The following is a 20,833-nucleotide window of genomic DNA, read 5'->3' as shown; positions in this document are numbered from 1 at the left end:
TCTGGCTTCTTAACCCTTGAAGGTGGGGACACTACAGTGCATCCCTCCTACACTATATGCATTTCCTTGGACAGAGCATCCCCATGTCCACAGGTTTTATCACTTTCATTGGGTTAGACAATCGTATGACACATGGGATGGTATAAACCTTAATTTAAAGAAAAAAAAAAAAAGAAGAAATTTCAGATTACTACTTCTTTTTAGGATCACTGTTCTGGTGTTGGTCTTTTTCTGGTTTTGCCTTTTTTTCGTTTTTTAGTATTACTGCTTTTATCCAGTCTTCTTTTATCAGCTTTGACTTTTATAACAGAATTAATTCAACTATGCCTTGATAGAGAGAGAGTAAGAGAACTCTCTTTTCCAGAATTTTGTCTTTACCTGGCTCTCATCCTACTCATCTAATTACTCCTTCCTGACAAAATGCGCTCAAATTCTCCGCCCCTCACCTCACGGGTTCCACGTTGTGTTCTCTTTTACCTCCCTCTACAGCTTTGGATTTGGGTAAAGCATACAATTTACCTACTACTTGTACGTTGAAGATTCCTGAATAATAAATAAATAAATACAAGCAATTATAGAGGTACTGCTCAGACTAAAACTATATCTTAATTCTGGGGGACATTTGGTCATTATGCATTACCTGATCACCACCTATTTTAGATCTTGGCCACGGAACATCGAAGAGTGCCTGTAGGGCATGCAAGCAGGCAATAATGCTCTCCATTGCTGCATCTGATCGAGGAGAGCACAGGAACTCCACGCTAATTCCTGTAAGCATCAGAAAAAGAAATCCCCATGTGTACTAGAAATTTTAAGAAGAAGTAATTTTTTCTATTAAGTAACCTCACAGAAGGTTGAGCAACCACAGAAATAGCATTGTAAGTGAATTTGTCTCCTATTGCTAATATCCTGGGGCAAGACCTCTATATCCATCAAAACAATGAAACTTCACCTTCTAGACAGTAAAAGAACCAATTATAACTGGTTACTAACATAAATAAAACCCCAGAAATTTCTGAATAAAACATGAGGTCCAGTGAACAGACAGGACAATTCATAATGAGCATATAGCAGAATATTTGCCTGATCACTCTGATTTATGTAATAAAAGGAAATTCTGAAAGTAATAGTAGTTCACAAACTCTAAGGCTGAGGTTTATCTTCCGATTTAAAAAAATGCTAAAAATGCCAACTACCACAACTAGACAACCAGCAGTAAGTACATTACATGAAGCCTAAGTTTGTAAATCCCAGAGCAGATAAGAGCTATCTTTTTTCTCAGCTTTCAGGACACCTCAAAATATTGGAGATAACCTTCATATAAATGGTAATCCATATTCTCATCCCAGTTGTACAGCTGTAATTCCAAACTGTACGATGACTTGGGAAACCAATCAATGTCCACTAAACAACAGCTGTGCAACAGAAAAGCAGCTTTAAATTCTCCCAGTTTCTCCGTAGGGAATCAAAATTAAAATGCTATTTTATTAAAAAGCAGAATAAACAAGCCATATGCCCATGGTCAAATATGTGAAATTTTAGAGGAGGAATTTAGTAGAGGAAGAAGGGGAAATGAGCAGCTTTTGTATCAGAACTCTCTCTAACAGAGTTCAATAGGGAGCTGGCTCTCTGCAGACGGGATTCAAAAGAAGAGACATGCAACAAAGTCATACAAACTCATTCCAAAAGAGAATTACAAAAGAAGGATACAAAAGAGAGGCCAAGAAAAAAATATATAACCAGAAATGACTAATTGTGTAAACTTAAGAGAAATGGGACTGAATTCAACTACCTGATTAGCTCCTGCAGTAGTGGAGGCTTAACAAAGCTTTATATGAGTGTGTACAGTACTTCATTACTGTGTAGGTGACTGAGCACTGGTACAGATTGCCCAGAGAGGTTAAATCTCCATCCACACAGATATTCAAAAGCTGTTTGGACATGGTCCTGGGCAGCTGGCTTTATGTGAACCTGCTTGAGCAGGAGGTGGACAACATGATTTCCACAAGTCCCTACCAACCTATAAACTATTGTGTGGTGTAAAACTGTACTTCAGTGAAACTAATCCATACACTCTGTAACTGTACTGGTACAAACACTGTAAAATCCACCCCTGAACTTGCATGTTCATGAGCAGAGCAATAAGCATTTCTTTAGGGCTTGTTTAGCTCACAGTGGTTTTTGTAATTTGGGAAAATGCCTTACAATTTTCTCAGTAGGACTTAAAATTCTTCTCACCATGCTTTTCCAAAATATGTGATATTCAAGGATACAGTTAAATTTGAATAATTTAAATTTCATTTGCTAACTGTTTTATCTACATTTTGAGTTACGTCATCGAGGCAGACTATGCAGTCACTCACTAACCCAAGATAAGATGAAATCTGTCAGTATTCACATCCTCAGGAGATTTCACCAAGGGCTTGGTAGAAGAGTCTTGACACATGGTAGTTGGGGTAACAGGTCTGGAGAGATTTGTAACTCCTTCATCTGGATCAACAACAATGAAACCTGTGCTAGTGAGCCATAAAGCTGTAGCATAAAGTATCAGTGCCCAGGAGTTGTAGTAGTGAGGTCTGGCATTTTCAATTGTCTCTGCTGTATAAAATGTACCACCTACAAGAAAAGAAATTAGTTTTAAGGGTGTAATTTAGTTTCAACTACTGGATTTTCTCATTCTTAAAACAGGATTGTGTTCTATGTATGACTTTTTTTTTTTTTTTTAATGTTTAGTATTAAAATTCAGGACAATGAGGGCACTTCATTTAGATTTATTTGGACATAACTCAATAGCTTACCTATTTCTTCTTTCAACCATAAAAATAGCCAACAAATAAGAATACCAAACCACTCTTCACATCCATGAAACCTTTGTTCTCAAAGGCAGTTCTGATTTTTGAATAGATCCATAAGTAGTCTTATTCTCAATACAATTTAACCTTACTACGATCTTAACACAAGTCAGTTTGCTTACAAGTGACTCAGGAAAATCCAACTCATTTGCCTTTTTACCTTCAGCAGGTAGTTGTGATGCATATTCTGGAGGCAAAGTTAAGAGAGCAAAATCCTGAAGTGCAGCAAGCCAGAGCTTGCTCAGTGTTCCAAGATCCGCCTGTACCAAGTCCAGAAGACCACTGGTCGAAAATGTTACATTGCTGAAGCTTTCTTCGGAGGAGTTTGCAATTTTTAAACAGTGCTTGTGTGTATTACCTTGATTTTTCTGCTTTTCAACTGCAACTATATAAACCTGTTGATATATTTGGATAGAGAGTTACAGATATTAACATTTGGAAAACTACTCTGATCACTAGCCTGGCTGCCTGTTGAACAGGCATGAGGTTTTCTATCAAGTCCAGTAATCATGGGTAAACAAGCACTTATTCTCTAAACACTCTGAATCCTTTCCCCAGCTAATTACGATGCAAGAATCCCCCAAAAGGGGAAAACTACTAAAATTCCTTCCTGCAACTAAGTATCCTGCTCTTAAAAACGAATATATTATTTGTCCAGTTTCTGCTTCCAACCATCATAGACTAACAACTATTAAATTATATATTTATAATAATGATTCAGAAATGACACTTAACCCATTCCTAAATCTTTTAACTGAAATGCTATAGGGGCACTTGAAACTGACTTCACAAAAATACATGTTATCCCAAGTTAGCAATAAAGAATGAAGAGTGAAATCTTGCATACTTTGCAAACTTTGGGTGTTACCATCTACAGGTTAATTTCAGTGTTAATTTCCCTCTCTGGTTATCAAAAATATATGTGAGATATATGAGAATGTTTCAGACAAAGTTTTCTGTAGTATCTCCAAAATGCCCCCGGAAGGAAGCTCTTCTCAACTGTAAAGCACATGTTTAGATTCAATGTATCTCAAGTCAGCTTTGTTGGATACTAGTCTCCTGCAATTATGATTTCTGCATCTTTTTCATGTTTGCTACTTGTACCGGGCTGTCCCAGACCAGCAACTAAACACACATCAAGTCCTTGTCTCAGGCCTCCCTGCAGCATTACAGGATAGGAGAATTCCTTCAATTACTGTAAATAAGAAATAGGTCAGTTCTAACGGAGAAGGAACTGCCTAGGGCTTAAGTGAAATATTTGCAAATTACAGGCCACAAAAGCTTATAGGAAGCTCTACAGAGTTTTCTCTGAAGAATTCTAGTGATCTTAATTATAGGCTGGAACACTCTACAGATCTTCACTTCTGACAGTTGAGCCTCACATCGAGTCTGAATTTTGCCCTGGCTTCTGACCAGTGAAAGGGTTACTATATGCTATTAAAAACCTATTCTTCATGCAATGATTTTAAATTGTTCACAGTACTTTATATTTTCCTGAACAGATTAAATAGACAAACCCATTTAAATCTTTCAATGTAAGCATGTTTTCAAGATTTTTATTCCTACCTGCTAGCTTGTCTCCAAGAGCTTTGCTATTTGTCAATATCTGTTCTCAAACATGCACATGAAACATTGGTATATTTTTCTACAAATGTTTACATTCAAATTATCTATTGCCTACTTTCTCCTCCAAAGCACCTTCCTGGTTATACATTGAAATATCATCCACCTCCATAACATGATCAACTTTAGTTTGTTATCAACCATCAGCATCCAAGGCCATTATCACTACATTCTAATACACATCTTTTGGAGGTGGTGTACATGGTTCACATTTTTGAGTTTTAAATATTTAACCTTGCATTTACACATATTAAAACAAGTACTCACATGAGCTGACTTTAATTTAACTAAAGCAGTACTCAACTGACAGTATGAATTTAAAAGATCTACTTGCAAGATATGAAATGACAACAGGTAGAGAGAAAAATTACATCTATTTAAAATAGTACATTGCATGAACCATCACCATAACCATTTATAACATACAATTTTGAATCAATATTGAACCATTTTAATATATTAAGCAATTAATATTTTTAAGTATGACACACTGTTCTTAATGTATAGTATAGTAAAAGCCAATTTAATTAGCAGTGCTTTTGTCAAGTTTACAAAATTCAGGTAATTTTAGTAGTAGCAAAGCAAAGCAAAGTATCAGCACCTTCTATTTAAAGAAGCATATTAGAAACTCCTGAAAATTCGGTCTGAAAGGTTCTAACTCACCTACCTGATACCAAGACTAACATTGCAGAGCTGTTATACTAACCTCTGCCCAAGCCTTAAGGACAGCTAGTACTTCCATAGTTGAGGTGCTTTCATTATACTGTTGATTTTGTGCTTCTTTTCCAGCCTGCACTTTGAGCAATGAGGACACAAGCAACTGGTGAACTCTTCGAAGGTCATTAAGATCACTTACTACACCACTTGCTATCCAGGCACTGCACACCTAGTGTTGTGAAACAGAAACAATGAGGAACAAGAAAAAAACACCACTGGACACTCTTTTTTCTATCTGTAAAATTATGAAAGCCAGATTTAATTTCTACCAAGGTACAGTTACCCTTAGACAATACCAAATGTGAAATGACATCCCGGTTTAGTACACTTAAGTAGTGAAAACCAAAATATTAGTGAAGTGTCACGAATAACAGCCAAAATAGCAACTTCAACAAAGTTTCTCAAAAGACTTTAAAGTGACAAAAATCTTTGAGTTGTCACAATATAAAGGTAATATAGGTGAGATTATTTTTTGTGAATGTATCTAAAGTTAAAGGATTTATTTGCTTTTTCTTGTGTTGCATATCAAGCTAAAAAGAAGTTTCAGAGGATCTATTACCTAAGAGACTTCTGACTTTCAACACTTGCCTGACATGCTTTTGCTGTGACATCAGGAGGAGTTTCAGGAGCAAAGGCAGGCCTAAGTGCAGCTCCAACCTAAAGAGAAATTATACAACATTTAATACATAGTGAACAATTGACTAAAGACTTACTTTTCATAATTAGGCTTTGTTACAGTATTCCTTTATAAAGGTAGCTCCTTTGTCATTTTTTCACAGACTGATTCAGTGAGATTAAAGAGCAGATAAATAGTTTAAGTCATATTTTTATTGTTTTGCTTACACTGGAGATATTGTTCTGTTTGAGAGGGGTCTTCAGGGTTGATTCTATTTTCTGCACAGTCTAAAACAGAAATAGAAATGTCTTCCTTCCTGAATGTTTGACTTGATGAGGAGCCCACAAAAGAAAAAGCAATGTTCTGAACCATGAAAGACTTGCAAGGCACCTAGTGAGTGACATTTCCTTATTCGTAAAGAATACAGATTTAAGAAAACAACCAACTGAAGCTGGCCAACTTCAGAAAGTGAAAAAAGGGGAGAACACAAACCCCGTTCACCTAATAAAGAATATACAAACACAAAGTTACTGGGCTGCAGAGATTTTGCCTACTCTCACAGTTGAAAACCATTTCACTAAAGGCTAATAAAAGATCCCCTAGCTGCTTTAGTGTGTATTGGAAAACTCATATTTAAGTTTGATGTATTATACTTTCATCCCAAAGAACAAGTACTACAATAAATGTTTGTGAAATAAGTGAAAAGGATTTGTTTTTAATGGCAATTAATGAAAATTTTTTAAGATCCTCTAAAGCTGAGACTTCATTTATGAAACTTCTGAGCAAGATTTTGGGAAGTCAGAAAATTTATATCCATCATTTTCTGGATTATTATGATATTTTTAAGGAAAAAAATCAGATAATGTAGACTTGATTTTTAACAGTTTCCCATCTCTTAAACTTCTTTGAAACAGCTGATGAGATCTGTGCACAGTATTAACAGAAACATTTTAAAGGTACTGAAGCTTAAAAGAAGAATTATTAGCTTTACTTGATGGTTTTGGACAGCAAGAACAGATGATTTATTTTTTTCCCTTGATAGCTTCACACTAGACCAAGGCACTTCCTTTCCATAAAGGTGTGCCAAAAATCTAGAATTATAATGGCAAAATCAAGATCAAAGTAGGTCAGTCTTCAGTGTCTTTCCAATTCTATGAGAGAAAGTGATCTGACCTATTCAGTGTCTGCTAGAAATTGAAGTTATGTGAGTCTTAACAAATCTGTCTGTCATATTTAACACAAGTGTGGTCTGGAATGCTAAATGACTAGAACATCTTTTCTCTAAATCTAAACCAAGACTTCACTGAAATGGACTTTATGAGATGGTTGCTGTGCAAAGGTTAATTATTTCTACTTCTTGCAATACTTTCACACTCTGGAACCAATGCTTTCCAAAAACCCCCCACCAATGATCTATTTTGGCTTTTTTGTATTCAAGAGGGAAAAATGCTGAAACTTGAAAAACTTTGGAGCTAAGAAATTATATATGCTGACTGAAAAGACGATCTCCAAGGAAGTTAAGTCTGAATAAAATAACAATACTTCAGTAACAAAGTAACTGAAACCCAGCTCCATACCTACACACTGCAAATGCAAATTTCTTTTAGTAATTGACTGTAACTCTAAACTTCTCTAAGTTATTATCAATGGTGCTTACATTGGCTTGATATTGCTCCAGGATTACATGACCCGGAAACTCTGGTTCTGGAACAGCTGCAAACTTCCGAACAATAATTTGCAACATTTGAAGCCCAGAAAGACGGAGTTGATCACTGTGATCTGTGGCAGCCATGAAAGCCATACGGACCAAGTCAGCCAAATGCAATACCAAAAAGTCATCTGAAAACAGAAATATGAAAAAGAAAATAGTTCTAATAATTTTAAATTCAGACATAATGTGTTTTATAAGTTCCAAACATTTTCAAAATGCATATTTTACATTTTACCTTAACACATATCAAGGATTCACTTCAGGCAGCTCACCCATAGATCAGTTTTACTTGTCTACCCTATGTTAGCTGATCTAGTCTGCTTTCCATTTAAATGTAGCAAAAAAGTACTTAGAAGAAAGTATAAATAACTTCATGTATGAGACAGATTTTCTAAAAAAGAGTGTTGAGGAAAACACCTCCAGATAAACACAGAGAAGTACTGAAAAAATAGCACTGTCCTGGTGATTATGCAAATTATGGAAAGAAAAGAAGTGGCATTTTTTAAAGTCATACTCCCAGACACCAAACTGTGATGTTGTAGGCTGGTGGCATCTATCACTTGTGATTGCCAGTGCTTATACAGAAACAAACTCTTCCCACACATACACCATGGTACTATAACCAGGAAACTGAGTGTAAATGCTAAAGTAAGATGCCATTCTTTCAGCAAATAAAAATTTCTCTATACCTTAAAGAACACAGGCTTCCAATAAGAGTAATTAGAGATTTCATTGATTACAAACAACAAATTTATGATGAATTTCATTAAGATGAAAGAGCTTATACTTATTTTAAAATACTTATACTTTAAAAAAATATTTATTTTAAACATACTCTGCATTCTATGAAATACAGTGCTTAACACATACCTCTTGAATCACGTTGTTTTCTTTCCTGAGCCAAAGTTATGTCAAAATGTGCACTGCCTGCATTTTCACACTGGCTTATAATTTTACAAACACACTCTGCAGCAAAAACTCTGGTGGACCATCGCGGATTTCGGAAAGGATGGAACCTGTCATCACTGTCAGATGTTAATACAGATACATCATCCCCTTTGCCAGTTTCCTCTTCTTGAGTGGTATCTATTGATGCTACTGTATTGAAATCTGTATTTATGACACAGAGGGGAAAAAAACAAACATAATATTCTTTCTTACTATAACTGAAACCTACAGAAAGAAAACTCTTTGAAGTCTAGCCTCAAATTCATGTTGACTCCCTTGAATTTGGTATCTTACAGTAAATGCTAGAATTCAAATATAATTGAATTCAAATATAAAGACAACATTTGGTCGATATTACTTTCTAGTAGACAAGAAAAATACCAGGAAAGAAAATTAAGAACTACAGTGAAAGAAGCAAAAGAAAAAACCTTTTAAAAATAAGTGTGATGCATTAGAAGCTAGTACTGTTCCAAATAGAAAAATCTAAATCCAAGGAGTTTTCCTCTTGCACTGCAGGTAAAAGAATTTCCTTCACCCCTGCCAGTATTCAGCACAGTAATTGATTTTGCATGCTCAAGAGTTCCATTACGATATAATAGGCCTGCATCAGTTCTATTACTAATGGAAGAGATGGTCAGAATACTCTTATTGCAGGCAATTGCACAGGACTCACAAGCTCAAATCTATTCTGTATTTCCATTTCTGATATGGAAATTAGTTAACATTAGGAGTACAAATCAACAAGAATATGAACAGGCAACATATCCTAAGATGTTTACAAGAACTTGTTCAGTGGGGAAAAGGCAATCAGAAGAGAGAAAGACATATTCCTCTGAAGGAACTAAGTTAAAGGATCCAATCTTTCAATATGAATGACGATTATGCATTCCATAAATGGCAAACATTCATTGAACACTTTCCCTCAGTGGCACACTGCACTACTGCATGCCTTATTTTGATTGTGTTCTCAACTACAGTGTATTAAGACTCACCAGCAGAGGCAGAAAGAACATCTTTACAAAGCTTCAGCCAAAAGGAGAGCTTCTCAACTGCCATTGAAGTAAGCATGTGAGTCAGAGTCTCTTTCATATCTTGGCACAATCTTGGATCCAATTCTTTGTCCAGCAAGCCCAGCAATGCCCCCTCCAGGCCTATTTCTCTGATGTTCACATCTGCTAAGAACAAAGTCTGTGAACTGAGTACTGTACAAAACTGCATTAATGACAACAGAAATCCCACTGAAGGTTGTACACAGGGTATCTTGTGAAAAAGTACTTACTAGCCCTGAAATATTTTTGAAACAATTATATTTTTCACTTTAACACTACAGCTAACTTATGAATACAAAACAGATGTTGAGCTTTTACAGAAACATAGAAACAACAGGAAGAAAGTTACTCCAGCAAAAAAAATAAGAATCCTACTCTGAATTTCATAGCATTACCACCACCACAGCATCTAGCTCCTGAAAAAAATTATTTCACTTACCTGACTTCATAAGATAATTCTAAAACAATGTTTTAACTTGAAACGGAAGTTAAAACCATTCTCCAAAAAAGCATAAAATCAAACACATGGAAATAATTTGTTAAATTAATATGACCAATTTTTATTTGACCAATATTACACATTTTAAATATCAGCAGTTTTAAAAAACGGCTATAGTCTATCTTTTCTGAAAATTTCCATATGAGCTTGAATTGAAAGCTGAAATGAAATAAATTTTTAACACAGGCACATGAGAATGAACTAGTGATCACTCTCAAGCCTTTTAGCAAAAAGTTAGTACAACAGTTACTGGCTAGATAGGCTCAGATTTCCTTGGAAATCCCCTTGCGTTGCCTCATTTTATCATAATTTGGTTCTATAAGTCGGTTCTGACTGAGGTAGAAAGTTTAAGATTTCAAGAATGTAGCAAGTTTTCGCACTCATAGCAAAGTGTGTTTAAAACTCACTGTCAATGTGTCAAGACCTTTGATCCCAAAATTTCAATACATTACCTGGAGAAAAATCTTCTTTGCTCTCCTTCACTAGTGCAACAGCATATTCTGACACTTCAGCAGCTTCTCTTTGCACAAGCTGACGTAAGCAAGCTACCACTGCACGTCTCAGCAGTAAGTATGAGCTACAGAGATTCATCTGAAACATGCAAGAAGATACAGTAAGATGGCTAACAAACCTCTGTGGCAATACCTCAGTAAGGCTTGTATTTTCTGAACACGTGCAGCTATGGCAAATCTGTTAAGTCAGTAAACCTGCAATTGATGCTCTTTTTGTTCAGCTTTTTTTTTTTTTTAAACCCCCAAATGAAATGTTTTCCAAGTTCTGCAATCAATTTTACAAAACATATCAGTACTGTTAGAATTTTCTCTCCAAACGCAACTTACAAAATCGGTTTGGGGCTGAATCCACCTCTCAACCAATATTGTACAAAAACTGCCATTAACTTCAATGCCAGGTGAATCGTGGTCTCAATGAACAGCTAACTCTTTGACAATTAGATATATGCATACAAGGAGCTTGAAAACTCAGTACAAGACATCATCAGATGTAACTAGAGAAATGTCAGTGAAACTAAGGGTAAGAGAGTCAATCAGGATTTAGTAAAACAGAATTCCATGCATGAAAGGAAGTTTATAAGAAAGGGTAAAGAGAACACTGCTGCAGTTTCACTGGAAAAAAATTATACTCAATTTACATTGTTATGTTTCAGAGAAGTTGAGAGAAAGGGTGAGAGTTACTGGTGAATGTATAACACTGAGACAGGTCAGCTCTCCTGAGCAGTCTCCAACAAAAAAGTTCATAGCACAATCATATTTTAATACCAACAGGCCAGTGTGTGGGTTATTTTACTAGAAAATACATGATCATAGATTCACTATTACTGGAACAAGGGAAAACACTTTAAAAAACCAAAGACACAGCCTCAAGGTTTTTTGTTAAAGTAGAGCTTTCCAATTTTTATTTGCTTCTTTCAATTTTAAGACAATTCTGAAGTGAATCCTAAAGATATGCTAAACTGGCTGTGTGGTCAGGCAAGACAGCTACACCAATATTTATGTCTCTCTTTCTAAATTAAGCTTAAGTTATAATAAAAAAAATGTTCTCTACAACTAAGCAGCTGTGTACCCTTAGTTGTTACCATCTGTAAAAAAGAGCTGTGTGTCTGCTGCAAGAAAACCTTGTGTTAGGCTATGCTCCTCATTTGTCAGCAACAGGCCAATATATGTTAGTCAAAATTACTAACATATATTAGTTAACATATGCTTGAAGAAAGCAACTTAAGGACAAAAAGAATAAGCAGTACAGAATTTTAGCTTTGTTAGAGTAACAAAACTAAGCTTCATCTTCGGAATTTCTATGCGTGCACATGAATCTACAATGTTCAGAATTACATAATTATGCACAAAAACACACACTCTCTGCATAATTCTTCTACAAGGAAACGAGCCTGACTCAATAGGTATGTCTGCAAGGTACTTTAATTGCAACTTCAGAAACAAGTGAGACTTAATGCAACATTTATGCAAGCAGGCTACACATTCTACTTCAAGCTGGGCATGCAAAAATTCCGTGCTCGTTTTAATAGGGAAAAAACAGAGGGCCCAATTGAGGCTTCCAAAATAATGCAAGATGCACATAATTCATCTCTCTCATTTTCTCACATTCTAAGCAGGGGACAGGACTAAATGACAGACAAAAAATGCAAGCATCACATTAAAACTTAAATGTACAAACAGTTCCCTTTCTATATTTAACACATTAAAACCAAAATTATCCCTCACTAAGCACATAAATGAAATGTATTCCTGCCATCTGCAGAAAGTTAGGAAGGCTCTGGTTAGGATGACAATAAAATATCACTTGACATGCTAAAAGAAATTACATTAAAATGGTTAAAAAGAAAGACAAAAGATGAAATAAAAACACCACTGCAAACTGCAAAAGTTTAGGATTAACAAGGCACAGGGACCTACCAACACAGAATTATCCAACAAGATTTCCTGCACAAAAACAAACGACAACCAGTCATGACAAAACCAAAAAAGATATCACAGTGATATTAACCACACATGGAGACTGTAACATGTATGTTCAGCAAGTAATAGAATTCAGAATCTTATCTCAAAGATACCAAAAGCCTAATTTGCTTAGTTAATTTCTCTTATTTTTAATGTTGAACACACTCAAATTCCAATCCAACTGCCCCTAAAATTAATACGTAAACAATACCAAGACAACAGCACAGCATAGTTATTAACATTGTATACTTATTGTGTTTCATGAAAACTGGCATTCACTGTGTTCACAAATACTGCACACCATAAGCTTACACAGATAAGCTCTTTAGAAGTCTGTGCTCACCTAAGTTAGTTTTAGAGCTAATTTTAGACCAGATTAAAAGCATACAATTTGTACTCTGCTGGAACCAAGAATGCAAATTGCAGGACAAGTAAGCATTATTGTTAGAAGCCCTGTGAAAGATCCCATTGACAAACAGGGAACACTCGCAGAAGCTGAAGAAGGGAAGCTAGATAGTGACAAGCATACGTACACAATATAAACAAACAAAAACCCACAAAACATGAGCCAGTGAAGCAGTGTGTCCATTTTAAAGTCATGTTTTACTAATGCTTGCACAGTTACAACCTGAACTGCTTAAATACACTGGAGACCTGAATCATCCCATGCTGTAGGGGCTGGGAAGATGGGTGGAAGAGGCAGCTTGCAGCTGCCTGCACAAGAAATAGTGTTAGCATGCTTAATGATGGAAAAAAGAAATTAAGAGGGATAAGAGGGAGGAGAGGGAGGATTATGAGAGAGTGGAGGGAGGTAAAAGAGGAGGTGAAGAGCGAGTGGGGGAGAATGGCAGGAGAATGAGAATTTTAAAAAGTAAGTTTGAAGGTACAGACATTTAACAGAATCCTTGGGCAAAGAGGGTGGAGAGGGTCGTTGGTCCAAATACTACTAAAAAAAAGTAAAAAACAAATTGTTTGCACATTTTTTTTCAAGATTTTGAGTGAAAATTCATGTCTCTATGGCTGGAGGGGGAAAAGATCACTCATCTGACCCCAGATGCTTTGCCTCTCCTGTTTTTCTTTCCTAAATAAAGAATGCAGTGGTGAATATCCACATGATCTAGAGCCTAGCTTTTGGATGTTACTTCGCCTTAAGACGTCAAAATGCAATGCAACGGACTGTCCCACCTTGTTTTCCAAATTGCAGACATTTAAACTCATGAAGAAAAACTATCTGAGAGTCACCTTGCAAGTAAACAGCACAGTAAAGTGCAGATTTCAGATCCAATAACCTATTCTGCTTCCCTAATGAGATGGTGATTTAGTGGGTGGAAACTACAGGGGTGGATGGCAAGTTTTACAAATACACAATTGCTTGTGCAATTATCTTCTCAGAGACCTGCAAAGCAAACACTCAAAAACCCTTGTTTATAACACTCTTCAGAGACATACTGACATTACTGAATTGTCAGTGCCAGCAACATTGGCCTTAGTTGTACAAGTTCATGTGAATGAGGAAAGGTCACCCATGTGATGCCACTGTCCTCGGTGGACTCCTCTCCCAGGAAGCCTACAGCCATTTCTGGGATAGAGGGGAACACACTCACATGCATGAACACACACACTCAAGCCATGACCGCTGCTTCTTAATTGACTAATTTAGTGTTGTGAACTTCATGAACTGCTGTATGAAGTACTTTGAGACAACTTGTAAAAACAATAAAAATCAGTAAAATGATATAGACAAGACAACTTTGTCATGACATCCTCTTTATTGATATTAGTAGAGAGATAGAAGCAGGCTGTACATGGAATCACAAATGCTCCCAAATGCCGCCACACCCTCTGAGAGACTGACTGACATGGCTTGTTGCGATTTTAGCAATGTAAGAAAAACTATGTATAATTGTTAGTGTATATTAAAACAACACTTCAGATTAGTTCCATCTCTTCTGAAACTAGCATATCTATGTGTATCACAGTGTGGGGCAGCTTAAACAAAAGCAATATATGTTTAATATTGATACCCAAGTGTGACCCAGCGGAAGATGTGAATAAGAACTGTGTTCAAACAGATGAGATTAAAACAAAATCCAACCACACTTTAGTATCTGTGGATTTTTGTTTCTCTCTGATTGACAGTGAGACAAGACAGTATTAAAAAAACAAACAAAACAAATCCCTCAAATACCTTCAACCAACCCCCACACCTAGCTAGCCCCCCAAATCCACCAAGGCTAATAGCTACCAGAATTGTTTGGAGTTTTTCTAATAGAACTAAGTACTTCAGAACAGCAGCTACTCAAAGACAGAGATACCGGGTAAAAAAAAAACAAAACTAAACAAACCCCACCCAACAAACCCCTCCACTTCTTGTCAAATAGGGCTGAAAATGTTCTGTTTATTTCTTCCAAAGACCTGATTTGAATATAACCTATGTGTTAGAAATTGTTACACTGACTGCCAAGATGTCAGTATACTGAACCATTAATGCTACAGAAACTACAAAACAGAGAAATCTATAGTTTTTCAGCATAATGAAAAAACAAAATGAAACAATTCCCAGTAATTAGCACACGCCATTTTTAAAAAATAATCCTTCAACCAAGGCATAAAAAGCAGTGGAGGGGAAAAAAACTAGCCAGCATAAACAAAAAAATATAAAAATCCGGCAAAAAGTTGTAATTAATTGTATATCCTGCCAGACAACTGGTCTTAACAAGAACAGCAGAATGCATTTGCAGTACAGAAGGCAAAGATTCCTAAAGAACGTGCTCATCTTGTAAATGGGAAGCAGAAACTGAGGAAAAAGAAACTATATAGAATACTTGCCTGTAGGAGAACATGAAACACCTCATCCCTATACAATGATCAGTTTCTCTGCTTAAAGAAACATCTGCATTTTTTGAGTGTTTATGAAAAATATGAACAGATTTTAAAATACTAGGATATAAAACAGTAAATATATACTCACACAGAGGCAGCTTACAAGGTTAGACAAGTTGACGTGTCTAGGAGCAAACATGTGAAGCTGCTGAAGGCAAGAGATGGCTTGAGCTTGAACAAGGCAGTCAGGATTATCCTGCATCACTGCACAGCCCAAAAGGCAGGAAGTTCTCAAGGCTGACACTGCTGTACTGCTGCCTATATTGAGCATAAAGAAGGTGGTTTTTTGTTGTTTTTAAAATATATATTTATTTTTAATAAACATGATAACCTGTCTTTTTCCCAAGCCAGCCAGAACGTTCACCCTCCTAAAGGTTGATCCTTGTATCTATGCTATACTTTGATATCAATGAGTACTGATCACATTACTCTCTGGTGATTTAGATGTAAATTTTAAATATCTGCATCATAACTAAAACATAGATGGGCTCTTAACTCTTGAAATATGAACATCTTCTTTTCTCATGCTAAAATTATAAGATGTAAGAGTATAAGAAATGTAAAATATAAAATTAATGTAAGAAATTTCAGCCCAAGTCAAAGCTCAGAGAACCAGTTCAAACAAAGGAAATTACATCAAGAGGCACTATTTTCGGAAAACTAGAAGTCATGTCATCTCAACTGCATAAAGTCATGGCCTATGAAATAGTGTCTTGCAGCTACACAAAGAAATGTAGATCTGCTTACTTGTTACAACTGCAATCATACACATTCAATGTTTAGCAATTTGGCTGCTGCAGCAAACAAAGCTGACACATTTGTCTATGTTCTATACCTTGCAGCTCAGGACCCAGAGAGGTAATAAGTGTATTTAAACAGCGACCAAGGCTTTGATGAACTTCAGCATAAGCCGGAGGCACACTCAACAACAACATGAGAACAAGAGATAAGGTAGGTTCCACATGCACGTGATACAAGGGCCCAGCCAGATCTACTACTAGTGACAGAGAGTGTAGTGCCCATGCCTGTAAAATAAGAGAAGCAGTAATGCAGTCTCTGTATGATATACACAAGACTTTTAAAAATTTTATAGTTAAAAGTGAAATTCAGTGTAATAGAAGTTGCACTTTTAGGTTCCGAAGGAACGGACAGGTTATACAAAGAAACTTTATGAATCTGATGTTGAGTAAGCCATTTTGAATATTTTACAAGGAACTGTATGTTGTGCAATGAAGCAACCACTTTAAATTTCTCATTGTTAATAAACATAAAATTAAATGTAATAGTAAATTTGTTTAACAGTGATTATTATTCCTTTATTATATTCTACTATTTTAAAAATTTCTTAAAGTTCCTAGTGCAAGAACAGAGTTGTGAAAAAATACTAGAGTTTCTGAAATAACCTATTGTTTGTAGTCACAGTTTCTTTGCACCAATAGCCACATCTGTTTCATGTCAATAAACAGTTCCTCTTTGTGCAAAGATACTGTGGAAAACCTTTAAAAATTCTTTAACTGATATTTAAACAAATACATTAAATACACTCAATGCCTCTTAAAGCTATTCTGATAGATAACAGTTTTAGCCATAGGGAAATAACATTAATTAGTCTTCAGAATTTCCTGTCTTACTCAAGGATGTATATCCACCAAGTTCTACAGCATTGAGGCTACAAATCCCTTTTATTTACCATATGACCCTTCAACAAAACATGCTGTGAGGTAAACACTGTAAAAGTGACAAAAACTGACACCAACAAAAAAACCCCTCATAAACAAAAAACCCTAGGTACTATCTAGTCAAAGTCAAGATATAGGTGAATGTGAAACAAATCAATCCCTAAAACATCAGATACTGTTTTCGAAGTGAGCCTTATCAGTCTTACAGATCATTGAATAAGAACCTCCCACATCTCACCGTAGTTCTTGCTATGGAAGTTGCTGAAGGTGGATTTTGAGTAGCAGCAGTCTTCTACACTGCCTTTGCTGCTCCAGCCATTACCTGTGAGGTATGCCTACTAGGTTGTAAAGTACTATTCTTACAAGAAAAAGAACCTTACACTCCAGAATAGAATTCAGTTAATTTGTAACACAACATTTTAATATAAATGACAAGTACCTGTACATCAGGAGAAGTACTGTCCTGAGACAAAGTATAAAGGATTCCAACACATGCATTCAGGTGCTGAGTAGAACCTATTCCTCCTAGGTACCTATACAGACATCCCAGAGCCAAAGAATGACCTGTTCTTGATACCACATCCCTAGCAGATTTTAGCCTATTAATTGAAAGAAAGCTGTTAGTTTCATTACCAAGACTCTTGCTATGTAATAAGCACATCTACAGATGAAATTTTTGGTATATAATCAGCAAAAAAAATTTATTAGACACTATTATATTCCCAAAATTCTAAGTTCATACATTGTCTCCTATCTGAAAAAAGTACCAAAATTATTTTAGGTACACTTAAATGATGTTGCTAGAACAACAGCCAATTTAATTAATTTGAAAGTCTACATGCTTACTTAGTTAGTCTTACACTAAGAAATACATGCAGAATTCAGGCAGTGCTTTTTCCTGTTAATTTCTGAAGTGACATCAAATTAATTAAGGAAACCAGCTTTAAAAAATTATAATAGGTGTCAGGTAGATTTCTCAAACATTTCTATAAACTCAAGCGGTATCTTTTCATGCTTGCTGTGAACTTACTTGTCAAAACTGACTTGCGCTAATCCAGCAGTGAAGGCACTGTCGGAAACCACCTGGGCCAACCTGGCCAAGCACTCTGCAGCAGCACATCTTAGAAGGGGATTATTGCTTTCCAAGGCACCCATTACCAACATCAGCGCAGATCTTCTAACTTCTTCTGAACCTAAACTTCCCTTGCAGTTAGCCAAGTGCTAAAAATAGACATTAAACATATTAAACAGACAGTAATCAGGGTGTGCTTTTCTGTCAGTCATGCAAAAAATACAAAACCTGCAGAAGGATTCTGATTTTCTTCCCTTTGTCTGAGGAATTCCTCCCTTTCAATTTGCTGTTAGGAGAATTAGACATCTAACAATACACAACTATACACCACAGCACAACATTACAGTATCATCACTAAGATTTTAGGAAATACTAGATAAATTGCAGTAGAACCAACATATTAGATAAACCAGATAAACCAACATATTAGCATAAAATTCAGGAAATAATATGAAGAAGAAAACCAGTGAGAACAGAATAACATAAAAAAAATTACAGTCCAAAACATTTGCCTAAGATGAGAAGAATGAAAACTGCACATGAACAGAGGAAAATACAAATAAAGCATTAGGGAAAACAAACAACAGCAGATAATTATGAGATCACTTTATTTTACCAATTGTTACTTTTAAATTTATACAGTAAGAAATACAAAAGACAGTGACAAAGATTATACTAACAGAATTTTTCCATCTCTCTCATATTTGAATGACACTAGTATGGATGCTAGTACACCAGAGTGTACTACAATATGTTTCCCTAAAAGTAATATTAGAAAAGGGGAAAAATTAAACAGTGATTCATTTGCACTCAAGAAAGCTATGACATCACAAAACAACATATTTCCATAGAAAATAGACTGATCATCTTGATTGTTAATCAAAAAAAAACTTCTGTGTACTGTGCTGGTTTGGACTGGGGTAGTATCTACCATGGTGCCATGTTTTGGATCTGTGCTGAACATAGGACTAACAATACTGAGATGTTTCGTTATTGCTGAGCAGTGCTTACAGAGCCAAGGCCTTATTCTGCTTCTTGTGCCAGCCCACACTGAGCAGAGTGGGGCTGCACAAGGAACTGAGAGGAAACACAGCTGAGATAGCTGGCCCCAGCAGACCAGAGGGACATTCCACATCACATGGCTGTCAAGAGATAGTTGTTTAGCATAAATAAGTTTTAAGTAGAATGAGTTACATAGAGGTAAAATACTCAGTGATCTAGGATGTTGTTTGCTCAGCTTTACTGGCTCAGCATGAGGAGCTGATTTAGATGAAGCCTTGGGCCCATAGCTCTGAACTTAGGTCTAGAGATGTTTTCATCTGGAATGGAGTTAATTTTTTGAGTAATATTCCTAGTAGCTGGTACAATGCTGTGTTCTGCCTTTAGCACAAGAACATTGATAACACACTGATGTTTTAATTGTTGTTAGGTAATGGTTATCCTAAATCTAGGACTTTTTTAGTTTTCTGTGCTCTGCCAGAGAGCAGATGCATCAGAAATGGAAACCAGATCAGGACAGCAGAAGTTGCAATTCCTCAAGAACCACCTACTTTCACAGACAGAGATAAACAACCCAACAACATATTAGCAAACCCCTCACCAAAAGTCACCACTGGACCCAGAGACATGTGCAAGGCTTGTAGAGAGCATATGAAGGCTAGATGCATAAATCATAAGGGTATAACTGCCTAGGGATTTTTGTTTCTGAGTACAGTAATTTCACGACTATAAGGCGCACCCTTTTGACTAAAATTTTCCCTCGAACCTGGAAGTGCGCCTTATAGTCCGGTGCACCTTATATGATGTACAAAGTTGTGAAATTTGCCAAACCAGAAGTGTGAGTTGTGAGCCGTGGGGGGAGCCGGCAGTGCCACGGCAGCTGGGTGGAGGCAGACCCAGGGGCCCGCGGCACTGCCCCTGCCGGGTACAGGCGGGCCCCGGGACCAATGGCTGCTGGGTTGAGGCGGGGCCTTGGTCAGCAACTGCACGGGGGAGCTGGGGGCGGAGCCTCGCTGCAAAAGAAGTGCGCCTTATAGTCCAGTGCGCCTTATGGTCGTGAAATTACTGTACCTCTGCAGAGGCACCCAGCTTGAGCTGACCTGCTGCTGTAAAACTCTAATAAATAACTTAGCTTTATAAATTTGATTCCTGACACTGCTGCAGGAAATCGAGAATCAGTCTGTAAGAGGGAGAAAGCACACCAGAGAGTGAGTGTATGTGATAATGAAGAGACAAAGGGGACACCTCTCTGCTCACAAAGTCTTGGGTGGTCTGCATGTAACTCCTCAAACAAAGTGAGAATGCTCCGGCAGCAGCTCTTCCTTTAACATAAAATCATGCTCAGCATGTAAATCTGGGAAGAGGCAAGGGAAGGTTTGGACTGATGGTTTTTTGTCTTCCCAAGTGACTGTTAGGCATGATAGAGCCCTGCTTTCCCAGGAACAGCTGAACACCTGCCTGCTGATGGGAAGTAGGAAATTAACTCCTTGTTTAGATTTGCTTGAGTGCATGGCTTTTGTTTTCCCTATTAAACCGTCTTTATCTCAACCCAGGAGTTTTTTCACTTTTACTCTTGCAATTCTTTCCCTCATACCACTGTGGGGGGAGTGAGCAAGTGGCTGTGTGGCTGGGTTTAAACCACAGCATTGATTCTATTTGAACCAAGAGATGCCATGGTTTAGTAACAGAGAGAGAAGGAGAAACAAAGGAG

At 36.6% G+C, this 20,833-nt stretch overlaps 1 protein-coding gene across 7 annotated transcripts in view; it reads right to left on the bottom strand.

Annotated features, from left to right (window-relative positions):
• The window catches only part of HEATR5A (HEAT repeat containing 5A), a 65,267-nt gene that overhangs the window by 9,307 nt on the left and 35,127 nt on the right, over positions 1-20,833 (bottom strand). For 5 of the 7 annotated variants that reach the window (XM_033063720.1, XM_033063718.1, XM_033063721.1 and 2 more), the window contains 14 exons: positions 18,082-18,272; positions 17,491-17,650; positions 16,208-16,397; positions 15,461-15,630; positions 12,445-12,471; positions 10,468-10,606; positions 9,460-9,639; positions 8,390-8,629; positions 7,466-7,647; positions 5,781-5,849; positions 5,182-5,361; positions 3,013-3,247; positions 2,368-2,616; positions 641-768 (listed from right to left, as the gene is read on the bottom strand). In XM_033063720.1, coding sequence (XP_032919611.1) covers positions 641-768; positions 2,368-2,616; positions 3,013-3,247; positions 5,182-5,361; positions 5,781-5,849; positions 7,466-7,647; positions 8,390-8,629; positions 9,460-9,639; positions 10,468-10,606; positions 12,445-12,471; positions 15,461-15,630; positions 16,208-16,397; positions 17,491-17,650; positions 18,082-18,272 — 2,340 coding nt within the window. The remainder of the gene's footprint in view (positions 1-640; positions 769-2,367; positions 2,617-3,012; positions 3,248-5,181; positions 5,362-5,780; positions 5,850-7,465; positions 7,648-8,389; positions 8,630-9,459; positions 9,640-10,467; positions 10,607-12,444; positions 12,472-15,460; positions 15,631-16,207; positions 16,398-17,490; positions 17,651-18,081; positions 18,273-20,833) is intronic. The other 2 variants (XM_033063722.1, XM_033063724.1) reach the window with 1 other exon arrangement.

The sequence above is a fragment of the Catharus ustulatus genome, chromosome 6 (genome assembly GCF_009819885.2).
Source record: "Catharus ustulatus isolate bCatUst1 chromosome 6, bCatUst1.pri.v2, whole genome shotgun sequence".
Classification (NCBI taxonomy): Eukaryota; Metazoa; Chordata; class Aves; order Passeriformes; family Turdidae; genus Catharus; species Catharus ustulatus.
The sequence above is the reverse complement of the archived record's forward strand: the minus strand, read 5'-3'. Positions and strand labels throughout refer to the sequence as shown.